Genomic DNA, 20,497 nt, shown 5'->3' with positions numbered 1-20,497 from the left:
TGAGCCAGCTTTGATGAAGCAAAATTGTTACACGTCAAGTGTGATATTGTACTCGTATTGCTGAAATGCATGATGATGCTTATTGTACAGGCTAATGTTGCCGCTACCTATGTTACGCTAGAGAATCAGGTCGAGCTGATTGATATGCAATTTCTTACCCATCCCACAAAATCAAGAACGACAAATGCAAATGAGAAAAAAAAAATAAAAAAAAAGTTCATAAAACCCCTCGCTATGGCGCCGATGCGTTGTAGCTGTTCCCTGCATTAATTTCGTGTACATCATTAACACCCCTTCCTTTCATCTCGCAATATGACGAGACTGATTGCCCCTCTCACGACGATATGGTCATCTTATCCAGAATCTTGTAGATGCCAGCGGCCCTACCGGACTCATCATCTAGCTCCGCGACCATCTTGCGGGCCCGTTCGATGAGGGTGCCGACTACCTGGCGGGTATAGTCGAAGCTGCCCTTGGATTCCATGTAGGAGACGGCGTAGCGCTTGACCTGCACGTCTGTGGTCTTTTGCTTGAGTATGTTGATGAGCTGGAGGTCGACCGGGTCGGCGCGGATGCTGTGGATGACGGGGAAGGAGAATTTGCCCTCCGTCAGGTCCTCGCACATGCCCTTGTTGTGGCTATACTCGCTCGATGACAGGTTCATGTAGTCGTCGCGGATCTGGAAGATGAGGCCGATGATGTTGACGAGGGGCACGCAGTCGACGTTGGTGGTCGATTCGGCCTGCATCAGCTTGATGCCGAGGCGGAACAGGCCGCCGGTCTTGTTGCCCACCATCTCGAGGTAGTCATCCTCCGTGGGGCAGGTGAGGGTATCTCTCCAGAAGAGGTCCATGCCCTGGCCGCGGTGCAGGTTGAGCAGCTCCTCGGCGAACAGCTGGATGACGTTCTGGTTGCCGAGCTTGACGAGCTCCTGCAGCGCGGCGAAATATATGTAATTCGCGGAATTGATGGTCTGGGCGACGCCGAAGATGTTGTGGGCGACGGGAAAGCCGCGGCGCAGTTCGGACGAATCCTGAACGTCGTCGACCAGCAGCGAGGCTTCGTGGAGCATGCCCACGACGCTTGTGATGGCCTTGAGGCTCTCGGGCGGCACGTCGAGGAAGGCGTTGAAGGCGGCGATGATCTGGGAGCGAAAGTCCTTGCCCGGGTGGCCGGTGGAGTACTCGAACGGGCCTCTTACGATGTGCTCCTTGTCGTCGGTCCAAGTGCCGCGGCTTCGAAAGTCGAAATCATCGTGGGCGAAGCGCGCGACGTCGGGAGGCGCCGAGGGATTGATTTGGTGCTGCATGTCGTCTTTGCCGTTGTTGTTAATGTTCAGGTTGTTGGTGGTGCTGTTGAGCTCGCCGTAGTTTACTCGCTTGGAGCTTCTCCGGGGCGGAGGTTGAGGGTGCAAGGGCCGCTTTGCCATTTGTTCTGGGCGTTTGCCTAGCTTGGAGCGTGGGTCAAGCCACTCGGCTTCGCTTTGGAGCTCGATTAGGGGTTCGACAACGGCAGCGGCAGCAGAGCCGGAAGCGGAAGCGGCAGCGGCACTGGAACTGGAAGAAGATTCCAGACGGGGGAGCGACGAGGCGAAGGCGTTTGTAAAGGTGAAGCTCTGACTCTGACGCTGTCGCCGGGACTGAAGGCCGCTGCTGGATGTCCTGGGAGGGATTGCGCCTGGAGAGACTGTGAATTCGGACTGCATTGGAATCGTTTTCACCAGAGGCGGATTATGGTCTTATACTTGCAGCTGCTGCTGTGGCGCCAGCTGAGGGCCGTGGAGCTGGTTGGAAGTGGCGGGGTCTGGTGGTGAACAAGAGTCGAGGTGCGGAGTACATGTGCATACCGCAAGTTTGGTTCACCGGAGCTCTACGAGTGCTCGTACTGGACTACATATGTGTACAGGCGGGGCTCAAGTGATTAGTAGAAGACATGATAGTTGACAGCGTTGGCCGCGGCCCTATCAGAACGACGCCGGACTGCAGAACCTGCAGAACGGGGATGCGGTTTATGCATGTTGGCTGCAGTCAAGAGCTTCGGGAAGCACCAGAAGGCCGTATGGTCGCCGGTTTGCCGGGTTCGATGATGAAGTTGGCCGAGCCGAATTGTGCTGCCTGTCCTCGCAGCTGCTTGCATACGTGGTTCGGCAAGGCTGGAGATACTGGAGGAATTCGCGTCAAGATGGTGAGGATCCGGTGCAACGGACTGTAGCCTGGCTAGTCAAAGTGCCGAGATGGCAGCCTGATGTTGAGTTGAGTCGATTGGCGGAGTAGAAGTAGGATTCTTTGTGCTTGTGGCTTGTGATAGCATCAGGCAGTTGCCAAAGGACATCCATATCAAGAGTTGTAAACTGAATCGAGGCAATTTGATGCTACGCGTCCATTTCAACACCCGTCCCGACTAGTCTTAAGAAGGGATGGGCTCTTCATGTCAACTGGGTTCTTGGGTAAACGCGTCATATGGCAATTGGTGCAGAATTAGATCGACCAAAACGTGGAGCAGGGCTGCGAAGCGAGGACTATGGAGTATCACAAGCAGGACTTGATGGAATCGATCCATAACCTTACCAGCATGTGACGTGCTGGGGCTAAGTTTCAGCTCTAAGCTCAACTCGTACGCTATTGCATGATAGAATGAGAATAACCTTGGTTTGCCATCTCGGCTCAAGTGCTGCAGTCTGATTATGCATGCACCTTATTAGTAAAGATGCCTAGGGTCTGTGATGGAGACATTGAGAGTTGAGGAACCAGCTCTAAGCTTATACGGGCGTTGCGGAATAGCTGCATATCCGCGGCAAAGCCCGCATGTCGAAATACTCTTGAAATACATCTTCGCGACTGCCATTGGCGGAGGATAGAAATGTATCCTCGCATGTACGGAGTACAATCTTAATGTTAGTCATCCAATCTCCAGTCATGGGCTGAGCAAGCTGAGCTTCTAAGACATCAATCAAATCGTTCTGGTCGAATCATACCGGGCACCTCTATTGACAAGGTCCAGGGTCCAGTGTAATTTTCGTCGAGTTAAATGGCGTGCAGCCGTTGTCCGCTGCAAGCACTGCAAGTTTCAGAGCCTGGCCAGGTCCCTTCGGCGCTCCCGCGAAGCACTAGCCCGCCGTCACAGTGGAGTCTTAATCACTGCCACCCCGCCTGTAGGCCACTAAACTCTCGATTTCGTGTGTGCCTGTACTCTGTAAGGCTCCTCGTCTCCCTGGATGCTCGCCGTTGCCGGGGAAATGAGCAGCGGCAGCCACATGATGCTGAACCAGCCCTCTGGAACCTCCCGGCAGATGCCTTGCTTTTTTGTCATTGCACTGTCATTGATTGACGCAGTTGCATTTCGCATCACCTCTCCCTGCTTGTTGATCCTCTCTCTCTCTTTTTATGCCATTGCTTCCAGTCCTCCTTTGATACCCCCAACCTGGATGCCTTATACTTTCTCTTTCGCCGTGTATTAACATCACCGCACCATATCCTGGCATCCAATTTGCCACAACCACATCTCACTCCAATACCTTCGTTTCTCAAAATTAACTGCATCCCACCTCCCCACCCACTAATAAACAAAGCAAACAAAGGACAAAAAAAAAGAGGAACCTTGTTTTTCATTTCTTCGCCAATTTATTTAGATTCTTGCTGTTGTTGTTCCTCCCTATCAACACAGGATCAGCCAGTCCTTATTAACCAAATAGTCATACCCGCCGCCATCGATTACCGAGATTACCATTACCCGCCCCCAATGGAAGCTCTCCTGTCACTCGCTTTCGACAACCTCTCCTCCTACGATGGACCCAAGATCCGAAAGGGTCTGCGCCAGGTAGAAGGCTTACTGGCGCAAATCTGCCTGTCAAACGCTGCTTCGGGGCGAGGACGATCTTCTTCCTTGTCCTCGACTGTGCCCAACGACGATGACGATGCCTCCGCCGTGGCCCCTCGCAAGGATCTCGCCCAGCTCACCCAGGACCCGGCCTTTCGCGAGTTCTTCAAGCTGCAGGAGGGATTCGAGTGGAATGTTGCCATGCGCCTGATCAGCACGCTGGATAGGCTCATGGCCAAGGGCAGCGACGGCCAGAACGATTTACTCATTCTCAGTGCGCTTGACCTCATTCAAGGCGTCACCCTGCTGCACCCTCCCAGCAAGTCTCTGTTTGCGCGGGAGCAAAATATGAATGTAAGCCATGAACCCCAAGGCTCTTATGACGAATATCCCGGCCTGACCACATATCGTTCTCTTTTGCAGCTCTTGTTAGATCTCCTCGAACCTTACAACTGCCCGGCGATCCAGTCTGCTACCCTGTTGACTCTTGTCGTCGCTCTCATCGACACACCCAACAACACACGCACTTTCGAAGGGCTTGACGGCCTCATGACCGTTACATCTCTCTTCAAATCCCGATCCACCTCTCGTGAGGTCAAGCTCAAGCTTGTCGAATTCCTCTACTTCTATCTCATGCCCGAGACACCCTCGCCTCCCCGCGCTGACCAGCGGGAATCTGTCTTCCAGCGCAGCCCCTCGAAGCTTGTTGGCGCCTATGGTGTCGACGGTAGGAACGGTCGCAAGCGTGCTAACAGCAACGGGGTCATCACATTGACCACTGCGGAGAAGCAGCAGCTCCTGAGTCGCCATCTTAGTAGTGTGGAAGACTTGGTCAAGGATCTGAGAAACTGTGCGCCTTTTGGCGGTATTGTATGCTGAGTCTGGTACTAGCATATGACGCAATGGATGAGGGCTGAAGGAAACGTTTGGGCTCTCTTTTTTCGGTTTTGTTTTTTTCATTGACCACCATCACAATCTCCCCCTGAAGCACCTTTCTTCAGCACATCACATTCTATTCTTTTCTTTATACCCCGAGCTAGCCTCGCTATTGGGTTTGGGGTTTGTGGCGTTTGGGATTTGCAGTCACTTACATCAAATGACTGCGAGCATGAAAAGAATCATGCAAGGAATCTTTGTTCAATTTTTTTGCGTTCTTGTTCTCTCCCATTACGATGGGAGGAATCTTCAAGATATGAATTTGGACGGTGTTGTGTACTACCAGGCTAGGCGTTTTACTCAATAGATGGGAATATAAACCTGAAAACATCTCTTTCTCCATTAATCATTAAACCTCCCATTTCCGTCAAGGCTGTTGTTCATGGCGTGGGTGAGACATCGGATCATGGTCCGGCATTGGAGGGCTTGGTAACGGTGGACTGGGCAATGGCGGACTTGCTAATGGCGGACTGTCCAATGGTGGACTGGGCAATGGCGGACTGGCTAATGGGGGACTGGGCAAGGGGCTGGTTGGCGAAGGAAGCGGCCACAGCCCGTCCGACCCGTGCAACTCGAATCGTCCGTCCGTAGTCTCCGGCGCTCGGATGTCCGCCAAAGCCATGCTGCTGACGCCGGACTTGGGCGAAAAGACTTCGGAGCCTTCCACTTCCATCCGCTGGTCCGTCGCAAGCTCGACGGGATCCGGGGCGGAGGACGGGGATCTGACTGTGCCTGCGTCGGTCACGGCGCCGGATGGCGTGACGGAGGAGACCATTGTCCAGCGCTGCGCCGCCTGGGCCTGAGGCGACAGCTGTGTGTTGGCCATGGGGATATCGCCCGGGGCGGCACCGTTTGCGCCTCCGGATGTTAGGGAGGCGTCGTTGTATACGCGACGACGCTCTGCAGCGTTTCTCCGCTTTGTGAGATAGAACCACACGGCTGCCGCGACGATGAGACCGCCGCCCACCACTGCGCCGACGGCAATACCCGCTTCCGCCCCGGGAGATAGGCCCCCGGACGATGAGGACCCGGAGTTGTTGGAGTCACCGCCCGCCTCGAGGGTGCTGGTCGGGCCTCCGGTTGCAGTGGAGCAGTAGGCCGATCCGGCGAACGAAGTGCATGCCTGGCCGTTATTACAGCAGCCGTTACCATCAGAGCACCGGAACTGGCCAGTAGTACACCCGTCGGCGACGGGAGTGAGACCAGGAGGCGGGCTCGTCTTCGTCGAGACGCAGTGCCCGCCGGCCTGGCAGTTGGAGTCAAAGGGGCAGCAGTTGCCGCCGAGGTCGGGGGCGCAGAGGTAGAAGCTCGTCTGGGGACAGGCGCGGCCGCAGCAGCCGGTGAGGACGGTGGTGGTTGTCCGCGTGACGACGGGCGCTCTGGAAGTCGTTCTTGTGGCGGCGGATGAGGTGGATGTGATTGTGACTGTGCGAGTAACGGAGCAGCGGACGGCGGTGGCCGGGCAAGGGTTGTCTGAGGTGCAGGCCTGGCCGATCGCGCAGCACTTGGGCTCGTCGGAGGTGTTTACGTAGCAGTAGCTGTTGTTGTTGCAGCAGCGGTCACCGTGACCAATGTCAAGGCCTGTGTAATTAGATTAGCAATGCGAAATTATGAGAAGACTCAGAAGCGGCGACGTCAATGGTAGTGAAACCGGAGAGAGTGAGTGTCGTCTTACAGCTGTGGGCGTTGTCGCCGCATGATCCCTCGCGCTTGAACAGCGGATGCGACTTATCGACGAAGTATCGCGGCGTCAGTCCATCGGGGACGATTTGCAGAGCGGCGTATCGGTCCCTGGCGGCGCTGGCAATGGCGAGGCCGCAGAGCGGGAGGATGAGGAGGAGCCTCATCGTCGGTTGGGCGACAAGGGCATCCTTTTCCTTGACCGTTGTGAGTTGATGAGATCTTCGCTTCTGCTCGGATCCGATCCTCCCAGCAGAGAGAGAGCTTCTACCAGCAAGAAAAAAAAAAAAGATGAGGTGAAAGAGGAAAGATGAAAAATGCTACGTGAGCAATTGTTGCGCGCCAGCCTTGTGGCCCTGTCGTGCAAGGATTCATGGACGACAGCAGGCTAATGTAAAGAGGGACCCCGACATCAGCCCGGCTGGCTCATCCATGCATGCCGCGACGCCCATCTGCGGGCTCTGCATCCTCATTGAGAAAAAGGGCACCATTGCAAAAGGGAATAAAGGAAGAAATAAAGCCGAAGGTTGCATATGGAATCCGTCCCATCCACTGGCGTTCCAAATGAAGCCAAGGATGCGGTGAGCAAGTCAGTCACGCTGGCATTGCTGAGAATGAATGGGCTCTGCTTCGGTCAGATTCAGGGCTCAATCGACGGAAGCTCGGCCTCTTGGCCCTTCCCTCTCTTCCCATCAAGAGGATCAAATGCTGATTGTGGATGAAAGGCTGGATTCGCGTGAGTGGATGCAGCCGGGGCGTGCTGTGGATGCGACTTCATTTATTGTTGCATGAACGGGCGTCTGTCCTGGTGCTTCCCCCCGCCCAAAGACTCACGAGACACTTTTGTCAAATGGGAGAGTTTTTTTCCGGGTGCCGGCGTTTGATTTTGGACGAACCACATGCATTTTTTGATGGTGAATGTCCTAGGTGTGATTGGGAATAGGTGCACTGCTAAGGCGATCCGTGTTAGGCGATTTAGGAGCAAGTGCTTATTTCACTACACAAAAGGACAGAGAGGAAGATCACAAGCTTCAACATTTGTAACGACACGCAAGTTCAATCTTTTTTTACTACCAGCTTACACATATGAACCCAATAATCCAATACGTAGATAACAACCTAACATGGTCGTCTTATCATACAACTTCTGACAAACACTCATAAAGAAATCCAACCTGGTATAATCCTAATCCAATTTCCTCTACCCTCTGGCAACGCCTCTCTCAGCGCAAAACTTGTCAACCTCCTTCCGCAGGGTATCCCTCTGTCGCAGTGCTGCCTCCATAATCTCCTCGGCCACCTTGCCCAAGCCGTTCTGGTGCTGGCCCTTGGTCCTGTCGTGCACGTCCACCATCTCCGCCAACACGGCTTCCAGCTGGTTGGGGAGCCAAGTGACAATGGGGCTGCCGCCAGTGGCAGTTGGGTGAGATGTCTGCTTGAGGATGTACTCTCTGGCGAAGCACCAGTGGCGCCAGCGGAAGTCTCGTACCTCGTTGAGGATCTGGATCCACAGGCTGCGAGACTGGCGGAGGAGCTCCTTGTGCTCCTCTGACTCGGGCTCACCCTTGTAGCCAAGGGCATAGTTCTTGAGATCCAGCTCCTGAGAGCGACCCTTGACGTACTGCAAGAAGGTCTTGTGGTTGCTGGGACGATACTCACGGAAGTCGTTGAGGATGGCCGTCAGAGGAGTATCAGGCATGGGCATCTGTAGGAAGTTGTCCATGAGGGGCACCATGGAGTCGTTGGCGCCAGACTCGCCTCGGAAGGACATGGGCTTGTTATCATAGAGGCCTTCGTAGACGACACCGTTGGGGAACATGGACTGAGCCGTGATGCCAAAGATGAAGGTGCGGAAGCTGGTGTAGTCTCTGGGACGGGACTTCCCCCACATGGTCTCCATAACGGCGTTGATCTTCTTCATCGAAGTGACAATGTCAGAAAGCCCTTCGTTGAAAGATTTGCGCTCCTCGATGCTGCCGGGGCCAGAAGAAGCCTTGGAGGCTTCCTCTAGACAGCGGACTGTAGCCGCAACAAGGGGGCCAGAGTTTCTGACCATGTCAATGTGGACAAGAACGAAGCCAGCCTCGGAAGAGGTAGGGTCGAGACCATGCTCAAAAGCGCGAATGAGACGGATGTTGTCATACTCCAACCCCTTGGAGGGATCCTCCAGACGGTAGTTGTAGAGCGCATAAGAGCCAGCATACTCCATGAAGGGCATGAAGCCAGTGCTGTGATGATGTGTTAGCATGCTTTCCCTGTTGACATGGCGTATACAAATGTGACTTACAGCTCAGCGCATCGAGCAATGGGACGAGCAATGTTCTTGGGAAGAGTCTGACGTCCCAAGCCATAGCTCTCACCCTTGAGGAAGCGCAAGTGGCAAGGCTCAAGGAGGTATGCTGAGGCAAGGAAAGAGTAGTCTCGGTACAAGGCATTCATCAGGGGGAGGTTGTCCTTGTAGAGATCCATGTGATCAGTGAGATCGGGGAAGCTGGAGTCAACCTCATCACCAAGCTTGCCATGGGCCAGAAGGCCAGGCTCGCCAGACAGAGTCTTGACGGGCATGCGCTGGAGGATGGACTCGAGAGCATCAAACTCCTTGGGGAGGGTGACAATGGGGTCTGCACGAGGGAGAAAGCCTCTGGTGGTAGACACCAAGAAGGCAGGGAGGGAGTTGTCATCAGGACGGGCATCAGTGAGGACCTCGAAGGGAGGCGTGCTTGTTGAGAGAGAACCCATTGTGCAGGATGTGGTATAGAGATGGGATAATGATGATGTGGTGAGGTAATGTGAGGTAGTGTGAGGTGATGTGAAAAAGGTGTAAGTGGTTGATGGTGTAAGTGATGTGGTGTAAGTGGTATAACGGCTAACTGAGAGCGCAGTCTTCAGGGCAACGAAGCCAAAGAAAGAGACAGAGTGGTATCAAGAAGAGGTGGCAAAGAGTCGATCTCGCTCTGAAGAGTCTGAGAGTTTCGGGGCTCTCTCATCGTCAGTCCGGGTCCGCGCCGCCGCCTAAGTACCCGGTGGCCGGAATCCATTCCGGCCACTGGGTGGGGATGAGGTCACGACGCACGGCGGCGCAAGCGGGTCGAGACTCCTGTTGGCACTGATAGAGGAAGGTGTCGGAGAGCTAGTTGCGTAACTTCACGTAACAGAAACAAGCCAGCGCCGTTATCTCTTGAACTCAACACCGACCACCGGGCAGGCAAGGGGGGAGCATGACCAGCGAAGGGCGAGTTGGGCCGTGTGTGAAGGAGATGTGCAGATACTGTCTCTTACACACACTTACATCATGTCTTCGTATACATACACTGTAAAGATGTAACTAGATACTGAATACTCGGTAGAGATGTGAATGTTCAACAGCATATAAACTCGCATTCACCCATCCGAGACAAGTACGATTACAAAGTGAAACATTGTGATAGGCTCTCTTCCGCTCTCTCTGTCCCTGCAGAACTTCTTCCCGTCCCTGATAAGCCCCTAAAGTACAGTAAGACAAGCTTCAGCTTTTTGTGGGGGAGGGGCCGGACTCATCACAGCTCGCCCCACAGGCTACCGATACTGACCGGCCTTTTTACTGGACCATTGGCCGGAATCATTCCGGCCACAGACGAGATCGGACCCGGCCCTTGCTTTGTCGACCAAGTCAGGTACAAGCTGGCCCTAGGTTGCGTGGCGCACAACAGAGGTATCTCGAAAAGTGGGCGGGTTCCGTGCAACCCCCGAGTGCGCCTTCCGTTGCTCGTACAGGTACAAATGGGAGCACTAAAACGTAACATGAATCCGGGAGTCGGTGATTAGGCCGGAGCGTTGATTAATGGAAAAGATGTGATTCGCTCGTTTAGAATCGGGCAAGTTGTGGGAGGGAGAGCGTCGAAAAAGATTTCCTCGTCCCACAGGAGATGGACATTACTATGTAGTAAACATTACAAACGAGAAACAAAAAGCAAAAGAAGAGCAAAAAGAATCGATCAATACTCCGTACATCTAGTAGTGTACATAGACAATAAACAAAGTGCCGATCCAAACGCCTTTCATCATGTTTGTCTCCTCCAGTTTCCCTTCCGCGTTTGCCTTTCTTTATTTTCCTTCACCGTCCCCCCTCTCTTCCCCACTATCCCACCATCCCTTCCATCGTCTTCCAAGACACATCAAGCCGCTCTTCGGAGGGTTCTGAACCCACTCGAAGCAGCCGACAGCGATAGCCGATGAATGCTCGTTGAAGCATTAAAGGCCATGGCCGTGATTGTAGGCCGTCCCTGTTCTGCATCAACGCTTGTTGATGTTGATGTTGATGTTGATGCCAGATTTAAAGGTTGGACACGATCACCGGCCAGATTATCAACGCTCAAGGTTGTTCTCGGCCGATCTGCGTCTGCTGTTGCTGTTGATGCTGATGACAGATTGAAAGGTTGGACACGAGCACCGCCCAGAGTATCAACGCTCAGGGTTGTTCTCGGCGAATTTTCGTCTGCTGTTGATGTCAACGATAGATTGAATAGCCGGATACGAGCACCGCTTAGAGTATCAACGCTCAGGGTTGTTCTTGGCGGGTTTGCGTCTGCTGTAGCGTGGACGAAGGGAATGATGGCCTTGAAATTGCTCTCCTAGGCCCGCATTAGCATTATCAGCTATTCAAGGTGGCCATCCAAGGACTCACTATTGCAAGGTGGGATGGGAACGTGGTTACCGTGACGATTCCCGTGGGCACTACGGTGACTGTTCGCGTGATCCGAGTAGTTGATGTGATTATTGTTGTGGACATACTATCCGATATAGCTGAGGTGTCCAGGTCGACGGAAGCCTCTTTAAATAAACCTCCAAAGATGGCTGCTGGAGCATAAATCAGTATCTAAACTCGAGAGTCTATTTCTGGTCATGAAACTTACTTGCTGGGGTAGTCTCTTGTTGTTCGCGCGTTGTTACGACCAGCTTTTCGGGCTTTGGAGGCGCCACAGTAGCAGAATCCATGGAGGCATTTTTCGCGGGCGTAGAACCTAAATCTAGAGAAGAGTCAGCTTTGGATCGCATCATGTCGAAGATTTCTTCTTCAAGAGTCTTGATCTTATCGAGGATGGTCTGCAGGTGGTGCTGGGAAACTTGGATTGTTGTATTTTGAGTCTCATCTGATGCTCGAGCGGCAATCAGCTTCGGAGCTTGTTGAAGGGGTGATGTGTCGGCAGAAATTTGGGCAGCGGGTTTGTGATCTGAGAGAGATGGATGATGATGAGATGATCTTGCGTGGTTGTGGTGATGGACAAGGCTCAAGGCGAGCCCGATGAGAGGAAGATGCTGAAGAACCATGGTGATTGTTAATGAGCTTTACTATAATTGAGATTCAGAAAGATAAAGAAGTAGTTGTGATGAATCGACTTGGCAATCGTTCACATCGAAAGACTGTCTGCCCATGATATACCTTCTGAAGCCAGCGGGTCGTTGTGAGGAGCAACAGCATTCCAACAGCTGGGATGGCGACCAGGCTCCATTGTTGCGAGCCCCTGGATTCCAGTCATCCGCAACGATGCGTTGGATGAAACGGTGTCTCAGAAGAAGCAATTTAATTAATAATTTGTGATTCGTTTGAGTATTTACGCATGATAGTTGGCGTATGTATGGAGTCCTCTGCCCATTCTTTCTACATAAGAAAGGCGTTATGTTGAGTTAAGTTGTAGCTCAAATAAGTCGTCAAGCGACTCAACTCATTGTTCATATTTAGGAAAGTCACTTTGAATCCTTTCATATTATTGTTATATAGCAAATCATCGGCTGCGCGTCCAGTACTGCCTTGACAGCTGCATCTTGGTCTCTGTCACTGATTCAAAAGCCAGACCCTTGATCGGGTAGGACCAATAAATGATGCTTCAATCACACTCGTTCGATTGATCAAGCATGTCTGGTTCTCTGATTTAGTTTACAGCTTTTACGGCAAGAATTGCGACGGTGTGCCGGTTGTATGCAGATGATAACTACATTGTTAGGAAGAAGCATTTTGTGTGAACATCTCGGCGCGCGATCACCTGTTCTTCGAAACCATTGTAACAGTGACTGGGTTTTCAGTTCCTGTCGATGAACACTCAACTACGGCCAGGTCGTCGACAGAGGACAAAGTTCCTCCTCATCATCGCATAACAAAATTTGGGAGATCGTTGACGAAAAAAGCAAACTGGAACCAGAATAATTACTCAGCGCATCAGATGACGTCGGCATCTCTTGCAGCTTGGAAGCGCAAAACGCACATGGTGAGATATCGTCGGTAAGTTCGGATTGCGTATAGAAGCCAGTGGAATAGACGAGTCATCATTGAACAAGTTGGCTGCGTGTCCGCGTGGGAGAACCGCCTAGGGTATACACTCGGAACCCCCGCTTAGGAGATGCAGAATGATGATGCTCCCGAAATAAGGCCATCCTGGGCGGGAATGCACTGCGCCTAGCTGCAACACTATCCCGAGACCCAAGGTTCCAAGGTTTGGAAAAGCACTGTACGGAGGCGAAATGGGCCTCGATAGTTTCAAAATGGCGCGGTCAATCATCTAGATGCTTTCGTCGTGAAGCCCCATAGCACAGCGACCGTAGACAAACGCTCTGCGCATTGAGAGACGGATAAAAGAGCAAGGCGCAGCTCGCAGTCGGCATGAGGCTCACTGATAGGGGGGAAAACAGCATCTCGAGTTTGTATCTGAGAGCGTTTTTTTCATTGCTACCGAAACCGAAATTGAATCTTGGCGACGGCGGCTTGTGATTGCCAGTGGGACGCCGGCTTCGGTTAACTGGAGATGGCTGGAATAAGCCCGGTTTTGGGTGGTGAGAAAGAAGGGCGAAAAGGATCCAATGCGATGCCCAAGGCCAACTTGTGAAAAATCCCCAAGGCTGCGCTGTACTTTGCTCTGCGAGCTCAACGAAAAGGTACAAAGGAGCGCTCCAACCGCGGCCTTACCTAATCTCAAGTGGCCTATCAGACGCGCCCAGGATCAACCTTTCCCAGTCCGTCGCAGGGCTAGCCAGACTAGCTCGTGATTGGCCCGTCGGAGGCTTGAATATTGCGAGGAAAATCAAAAATACTGCTTGAGCTGCCACCTAAAATCCCCAAAAGGACCCTTTCGGGACTGGCCTTCCATTTACGCTAGTCCTATTTGGGGTCGCCACTAAGCGCGGCACCTGAATCTTCCACCCCTCGCCCTTTGTGTTGGAGCGTCACGGTCCTGACGAACAAGAAACCTCTGGGCTGCCCGATTTTTTGCGTTGTGCGCCGCCGCCCTTCTGGCCCGAAAAAAAAAACGAGGATGAGACCAAAGCCCCGAACCTTACGAGACAAGACCCCAGAAAATGAAAATCCCTCCGCCTCCCGCCTCTTTTTCTCCCCTCGCCTCTCCTCTCTCTGTGACCGCGATGCACCTGCGCTCATGACATGACACTATCACCGCCGGCCTGCTAATATAGTCCAGAGTTCCAGAGTTGCCTCTCTGCTGCTGCTCCACGCAAGGCCCCCAGACCCCCTGACCACCACGCCGGATCACCACCAACCTTAGGTATTAGCCCATCGCCCGTGGTTCAGAGCACCGCCAAAAAACCTGCGCGGCCTTCCCGTCATCCTCCCATTTTTGCTCCTCTCCATCATCACCAGCCCTCTGCCATCACCACCGCCGCACCCGTCAGCGTCGCTCCACCACGCCATTGCCGACGCAAAATCTTTCATCGTCGTCGGGCTTGGTACCATCGTCGGGCCGCTTGACCATCGGCACCATCAAAATAGGCTTGCCTTGCCTTGCCTTGTCCGCTGCTCGCTCTTGCAAATCAATCAGTCCAAACTCCTCCACCAGACGCGATGCCTCCCTCCAAGGCAGCCGACGGCCGACGCAAATCGGCGACCAAACACGGTTTGCTCGTCACCCTCAACGTGCCGCCGGCTTTGCTACGCGACATCTTTCCCTCGGTGTCTATTGACGAGGGGACTCAATCCCCAGACTCCAAAAGCTCAAAGGAGACCTCGGAAATTAAAGAGTCGCCGGCCAGCCCAAGCGCGCTGGTTGTGTCTACAGCCGCCTCGAATGTCGACAACGCATCCGACTCAAATGCCGCTACTCCAGCCGCTGAAACCACACCTGCTCCAACGCCAATGGGACCCCCCGATGAAAAGAAGAAGAAGGGAGTCAAGCGATCTGCGGCGGCTGCAAATGGCACCATAGACGGCATACCCAAGCCCAGAGGCAAGCCGGGCCCAAAGAAGAAGCCCCGATTGTAAGTAGAACCATTTCCACGACGTTCAACGGCAATGAATTTTTAACCAGCATGCTAATTTTGTTGTCTCAATGCAGGGAGGATGGCACCATCGACCACAGCAGTGCGGCGGCTCGCCCGTCTGCCCACAAGCTTGGTCCCAAGGCAAATCAAGGAGCCATCAACGCAGGCCTTCGAGCCCTCGACCGGTCTGGCAAGCCTTGCCGGAAGTGGGCCAAAGGTGGCTTCAAACTCAAGAGTTTTACAGGAGTTTCCTGGGAAATCCCACGCTGGACCGCGCCTCCGCGAACCAATCCTGGATCCAGCACCGAAGATTCTGCTGCCCCGTCTGCTGAAGGTAGCAACAAAGAGAACAAAGAAGAAACCGGAAACGAAGGCAACAGTGTTGCCAACAGCAATAGCGGTCCTGATGTCGAAATGCAAAGCGCGCCTAGCATCCAAGCCTCGTCGCCAGCACCCATTGCTGTGGCCGCAGCATCATAATGCTTTCGCTTCCGAGGTTTTTCTTCTTTTCTTCACTTTGGCTTGCACGCCGCCTACTTTCTTCATCTACTCATTTTGTTTTTGATTTATCAACACCCCCCATCTTGTTTCTCTCTTTTTCTCATTCGTCCTACATTGGGCGCTGTTTTGTTCCAAACCTAGAAAAAAAATTGGGCTCGGGTTCTGCTTTCTGTTTCATTGGCTCCGAGGACGGTACACTCGGGTATCTTTGATAATAGCCTGTCTTTAACAAAGCGACACTGCTGTCGCTGGCGTTGGCTGGGGGAAACATTCTGCCGGTCCTCGAAGGATCTGCGCAGACGGGAGTAACGGGATCATTGTCGGCGTAATTGCATGTATGTAAGGGTATGCTCAGGGTTCAAGAGTAGATAGGTTGGCATTGTTGGCCGGCTGCGGCAATACAATTATTTTCTTTTGGCTTGTTACCGTCGCTTTCCACGGCTTGACTTGACTATTGTGAGCAGAAGCGGTGAAGACATGTCTTGTTGTAAATGCTTAAATACTACTATACCAGGCCGCTGCAAGCGGGTTGTGTTACGCTGCATGAGAATCGGTGAATACCTAGGCCGGCAGGCAGCGCCGTGCGATCTCAAGTCTCTCATCTGGAACATGTCCACGACGACGGCATCATCAGTACCATGTGAGCCACGAGCCGACGTCCATTTCTCAATTTCCATTCACATCTACATTCACATTCTGCAATGCATTTGAGACGGAAAACATGCTGTTGGGCATGCGCCTCAGCTTAATCTGGGTTTCCTTGCCTAAACCTCCAGCTTACTTTGCGCCGGGGGTGAGCCATTTATCGACACTTGTTCACACGTTCTTGGCTCAGCTGTCGACGGGGTGGCGTCGTGGCCAGCCAGCATTCTTCCTAGTTTCAGATTTTACTCATTTCACTCGGGTTTAGCTCGAGTTGCATCACATTATCAGTCACAATTTTTTTTTATTTTTTTTATCTCAGCCCATGCCGGCGGTTGGTCGCCTTTTCAGGCCTGTATGATTTTCCCCTGCGATTAGGATGCGGGAAGGAGGGGTTTGCTTTAATTTTTTGAGTTTTTGATTTGGGAAGTGTTGGTGATTCACTGCTGAGAGTTACTTGGGGATTGAGAAGCTTGAGTGTACTTTGTTGGTTGCGGTGCGGAAGTTGGACATCGCGTGCTTTCATGCGGCTTAGTCATGAATATGTGGCTGACTATGCCGAGTTGAGTTATGCCATCATAAGGCGGAGGTGGCTGGCGAGCTGGCAAATGGCTGACACTTGTGCTTTGCTTTTGCTGCTTGACTGACTTGCATTGAGGCGAGGGTAGGCATTGATGCTGATAAGAGACAGTACAGTACAGGCGTATGGTAATTGTACCTTAATAGGTATGCCGTTTCTCTAATACTAAGGTGGTACTTCCATCTATCAGATTCATCTTTATTTGGCTGTACTTTTTTAAGTAAATGCTCATTCTACCTGTAAAAGAAAACCACTTGGCTGATTTTGTATACTAATCCAAACCTTAGTCTCCATCAACCGTCATACGAGTACTTGTAAATCTCACGGCTGCTACCATGCAAGCGGAGGTTAGAAAAAGCGAGACCGCAAAATGAATAGGTACATACATTCAGCAATATGTGCATCTAATCAACTCATCGAGTAGTGCTTTTGCAGGGGAACGTCTGTTCTGCCAGCACCCGGACTTTACGATATAATTTAGCAGTTACTAGAGAAATATAGATTTAGTAGCAGTGATTAGAAAAATATAGATTTAGTAGCATTTAATAGGGAAATGTAGCTATAGTAGTAGTTGATAGGGAAATGTAGATGTAGTGATTCCTCTTGTAGGCGTATGATTTCACTTGCGGGTGCTCGAAATCTTCTCGGTCGCGGCTTTTCTGTCCTCCACTTGCCATGGTAGGTGGTGTCTGGATGTACTCCGGGTGGGTAGTGCAGTGTACAGCCGATGCAAGCAACTGAGCTTCTGATGCCGGATCGGACAGCGGATGCATGTACATACATACATACAGGCATTCACATCATAGCACGAGTTAATATAGCAGTTCCTTGGAAATAATGTCTCGGCCCGCTGAAGCATTCCATGTCCCCGTGATGCGTCGCCCTGAAGCTCAAGCTGCTAACAGCATCCGATCAGCGCCAGAAATGCGCCGCTCCAGGCTCAGGCGAAGCGCTGCCCACTGGCGGCTCCACTAACAAGACCCGAAGTGATAGTGCTAGAGCGTGCATGACAGCGTCTCGACGTGGTTTGATCAGTTCCATTTGCAACTCCACCCGATCAATGACAACTACGACGCTTCCGCCCAACAGCTGAGCCAGCTTGTCGAGCCTTTGCCAGCCCTCCGCCTCTGCTCCCTTCGACCCTTCGAGACTGCCCAGAGCCATTGCTGCCCTCTGGGCTTCCAGCGCCAAACTCGTTTGTGCAAAAGGCGGCTGCTATCACTATCAGCGTGTCGGCCCGCTTCGCCGTTTCCCCCTCCCTCGATACGCCGTTATCTTGGCCCGGCCGATCTCTCTTTGCCTCCTTCTGATACTGCACATCACCGAGTTGGAAACCCTCCCTGCCTTCGTGGTTGCGCTTCAAATCCTACCTCCCGCGTCATTGCATCCCTCCGGACATCTGTATACGGGGCCTTTGTATACCGTCGCCGGACCTGGAACGAGCGGCGCGTTGACTGAAGCTTGTTGGAAGCTGCTTCAGTAGCTGAGCTGCTCGCTTGCCAGGCACGACCCCCCCAATCCCTCTCCGCTTGAGCCTTTGCCTTTTGCCTTTTGCTTGCCCTCTTCCCTTCGTCTCCCTTTCTTTTCTTTTCTTTTTTTGCCTCGTCATGTCTAGTCCGGAACCGCATGGCTCATCTGGTTTCACAGACTCGGAATCGTCTGCTGAATCCCTCGATTACCAACACCAATATACGTCCACACACGACCCCGTTCCTCCCGGCGAGGGAGGCAGCTACAACTTTTATACGCACCCCGCTCGAACATCCGTGCTAGACGCCAACGGTGAATTGCTCCTCGATCCTTCGCTCCGTCTAGGGCCTGCGCCGGCCGCAACCTCGACTGAAATGGATAACCCGGTAACTCAAGGCGACATGGCCAACGTATGGCGGCCGACCGGCAGTTTGCCGTCCTTTTCTCGAGCATTTGACATCTTTTCTGTGGATTCCAGTGACGATCGGTTCTTTGTGCCCTCGTATCTCAGGGGGTCGACATACGTTCAGAAGTTGGAGGAGGCGTACAATACCAAGCTAGAAGCTCAGAAGGAGGGCAAGCGGACCAAAGGAGATGGGCAGGATCTCAGCACTCCGGGTCTTAGCACGACACCCCTACCTCCTGGCTCACATAGAGGCATACTGCACTCCGTCTTGGAGAGGACGCCGTATGATGGAGATGACAGTCTGGCCCCTCTGCCGATCCACTGGAACCCAGGCGATATGTGGCAGTCGATAGAGGTGACGCCAAACTTGCTCGGGCTCAAATATGCTGGACCTAAGAGCCACCACGAGCGCGATCATGAGGCTAGTGCTATCCGAGCAGATAATTTCATGCCTCCCCAATGTGGAATATACTACTACGAGGTGCAGATTATTTCGGGCAAACGAGACGAGTATGTAATAAGATTTCTCCCCCTCCTTCTTTTTGAGGCGGGCCATGCAGTTGATGAGCATACCACTAACCGCGGCACTTAGCACGACGATTGCGGTTGGATTTTCTACCAGAAACGCAGCATTATCACGGCCCGTCGGTTGGGAGCCGGAATCTTGGGGATATCACGGTGACGACGGCCGGTGTTTTACAGGCCAAAACATTGGCAGGCCTTTTGGCCCGGTGTTTAACAGCGGTGACGTGATCGGGTGCGGAGTCAACTTTCGAGACCACACAGCATTCTTCACCAAAAACGGACAGATGCTTGGTACGTGTTTGCGAACTGTCCACGGTGCCGCCCGCATATCTGCAATAAATAGCTAACGAGACATGCTTGAAACCAAACAGGGGTCGCATTTCACGACGTCACCCGGAGCAGTTTATACCCGACCATCAGCCTTAAAAAGCAGGGCGAGGAAATTTCCGTCAATTTTGGGCAGTCACCATTTGTCTTTAACATTGATGACATGATGAATGTACGCACAAAAGCCACCTTACCTTTTTCATGTCTCGGCGAATTGCACAAGAGGACACTAACACGGCGTGTAACAGGAACAACGAGAAAACATCCAGAACGCAATTCAGTTGGCAGACACTTCGCACCTTGAGCCTGGCATGAACGAGACGGATCTCATTCAAGCGCTGGTGCTGCAGTTTCTCCAACACGATGGCTATGTGGAGACGGCGAGGGCTTTTGCAGAGGATATGAAGCTGCAAAAGGAGGCCCTGAACCTAAATCCAAACGTGACAGTGGACGGCCTCAACATCAAGGACGATGAGGACGCAAATAACAGACAACGTAAGTTGATGCCGCCTTTTATCAGAATGGGTCCCTGTCAAGTCTTTGTTGACACTTTGGTTAGGAATTCGGCGAGCGATACTCGATGGAGAAATAGACCAAGCGCTCGATTACACCAATACGTATTATCCGCAAGTTCTTCGCGACAATGAGCAGGTATACTTCAAGCTACGGTGTCGCAAGTTCATCGAAATGGTGCGAAGGGCTGCCGAGCTGAGCATAAAGTACGACGCCAAAAGGGGCACTGAGCTGGGCCAAGAGATGGACTTGGATGTCAACGGCAGCCACGGATGGGGAGACAACATGGAGACAGATGGAGGGGATCATGGTGCAGAGCTGACCAAGCTGGAAAGTAAGATGCTAAGCTATGGCAAGGCCTTGCAGGCCGAGTTTGCCAACGACCCTAGGAAGGAGATTAGCAAGTCGCTGAACGAAATCTGGGCCTTGGTGGCATACAAAAATCCGCTTAAGGAGCCGCAGGTTAGCCACCTGTTGGATGGAAAAGGGCGGGTGACGGTTGCAGAAGAGCTGAACTCTGCTATACTATGTGGGTTTTCTCCTTGTCTACGCTTTCGAAGTTACATCTAACATGAGCCATGTAGCATCGCTGGGGAAGTCATCACGAGCATCGCTGGAAACGCTATATGCGCAGACCAGCGTGCTGCTGGAAGAATTACGAAAGGATGGCGGCCCAGGAGCGTTTGTCTCGCTGCAGGATGTGGTAGATAGCATTCAACCGTCTCAACAGGTGTGAAGAAACGACCCTGCCGAGACGTTCATCGGCACAGCAAATTTTCCCTCCTCGTCCCTTTTTGAAGCTGCTTCTCGTGTGGCTTTTCGCATCTTTGGAGTTTTTGGTGCTAGGATGGTTTTTTTTC

General features: G+C 52.6%; 7 protein-coding genes across 7 annotated transcripts; 3 read left to right on the top strand and 4 right to left on the bottom strand.

The window, feature by feature from the left end:
- Positions 1-334: 334 nt before the first annotated feature.
- On the bottom strand, positions 335-1,705 carry T069G_04009 (polyprenyl synthetase domain-containing protein; the record flags this gene model as incomplete). The annotated part of the gene is made up of 1 exon (XM_056171219.1): positions 335-1,705. One exon carries the CDS (start codon positions 1,703-1,705, stop codon positions 335-337), a length of 1,371 nt encoding a protein of 456 aa, XP_056032111.1.
- Positions 1,706-3,738: 2,033 nt separating this feature from the next.
- Positions 3,739-4,695, top strand: T069G_04008 (cell division control protein 14, SIN component domain-containing protein; the record flags this gene model as incomplete). Its single annotated transcript, XM_056171218.1, has 2 exons — positions 3,739-4,170; positions 4,240-4,695. The coding sequence occupies 2 exons, from the start codon at positions 3,739-3,741 to the stop codon at positions 4,693-4,695; spliced, it is 888 nt and encodes a 295-aa protein (XP_056032110.1).
- A 461-nt stretch (positions 4,696-5,156) lies between these two features.
- T069G_04007 (uncharacterized protein) lies at positions 5,157-6,599 on the bottom strand (the record flags this gene model as incomplete). The annotated part of the gene is made up of 3 exons (XM_056171217.1): positions 5,157-5,256; positions 5,316-6,333; positions 6,428-6,599. The coding sequence occupies 3 exons, from the start codon at positions 6,597-6,599 to the stop codon at positions 5,157-5,159; spliced, it is 1,290 nt and encodes a 429-aa protein (XP_056032109.1).
- A 1,034-nt stretch (positions 6,600-7,633) lies between these two features.
- T069G_04006 (indoleamine 2,3-dioxygenase domain-containing protein) lies at positions 7,634-9,171 on the bottom strand (the record flags this gene model as incomplete). Its single annotated transcript, XM_056171216.1, has 2 exons — positions 7,634-8,660; positions 8,720-9,171. 2 exons carry the CDS (start codon positions 9,169-9,171, stop codon positions 7,634-7,636), a joined length of 1,479 nt encoding a protein of 492 aa, XP_056032108.1.
- Positions 9,172-10,586: 1,415 nt separating this feature from the next.
- Positions 10,587-11,739, bottom strand: T069G_04005 (uncharacterized protein; the record flags this gene model as incomplete). The annotated part of the gene is made up of 3 exons (XM_056171215.1): positions 10,587-11,042; positions 11,096-11,268; positions 11,325-11,739. The coding sequence occupies 3 exons, from the start codon at positions 11,737-11,739 to the stop codon at positions 10,587-10,589; spliced, it is 1,044 nt and encodes a 347-aa protein (XP_056032107.1).
- Positions 11,740-14,257: 2,518 nt separating this feature from the next.
- T069G_04004 (INO80 complex subunit ies4 domain-containing protein) lies at positions 14,258-15,153 on the top strand (the record flags this gene model as incomplete). Its single annotated transcript, XM_056171214.1, has 3 exons — positions 14,258-14,309; positions 14,397-14,670; positions 14,748-15,153. 3 exons carry the CDS (start codon positions 14,258-14,260, stop codon positions 15,151-15,153), a joined length of 732 nt encoding a protein of 243 aa, XP_056032106.1.
- A 2,850-nt stretch (positions 15,154-18,003) lies between these two features.
- Positions 18,004-20,373, top strand: T069G_04003 (SPRY domain-containing protein; the record flags this gene model as incomplete). The annotated part of the gene is made up of 6 exons (XM_056171213.1): positions 18,004-18,782; positions 18,865-19,088; positions 19,169-19,296; positions 19,373-19,619; positions 19,684-20,166; positions 20,222-20,373. The coding sequence occupies 6 exons, from the start codon at positions 18,004-18,006 to the stop codon at positions 20,371-20,373; spliced, it is 2,013 nt and encodes a 670-aa protein (XP_056032105.1).
- Positions 20,374-20,497: the final 124 nt, after the last annotated feature.

Source organism: Trichoderma breve, chromosome 2 (assembly GCF_028502605.1).
Source record: "Trichoderma breve strain T069 chromosome 2, whole genome shotgun sequence".
Classification (NCBI taxonomy): Eukaryota; Fungi; Ascomycota; class Sordariomycetes; order Hypocreales; family Hypocreaceae; genus Trichoderma; species Trichoderma breve.
The sequence above is the reverse complement of the archived record's forward strand: the minus strand, read 5'-3'. Positions and strand labels throughout refer to the sequence as shown.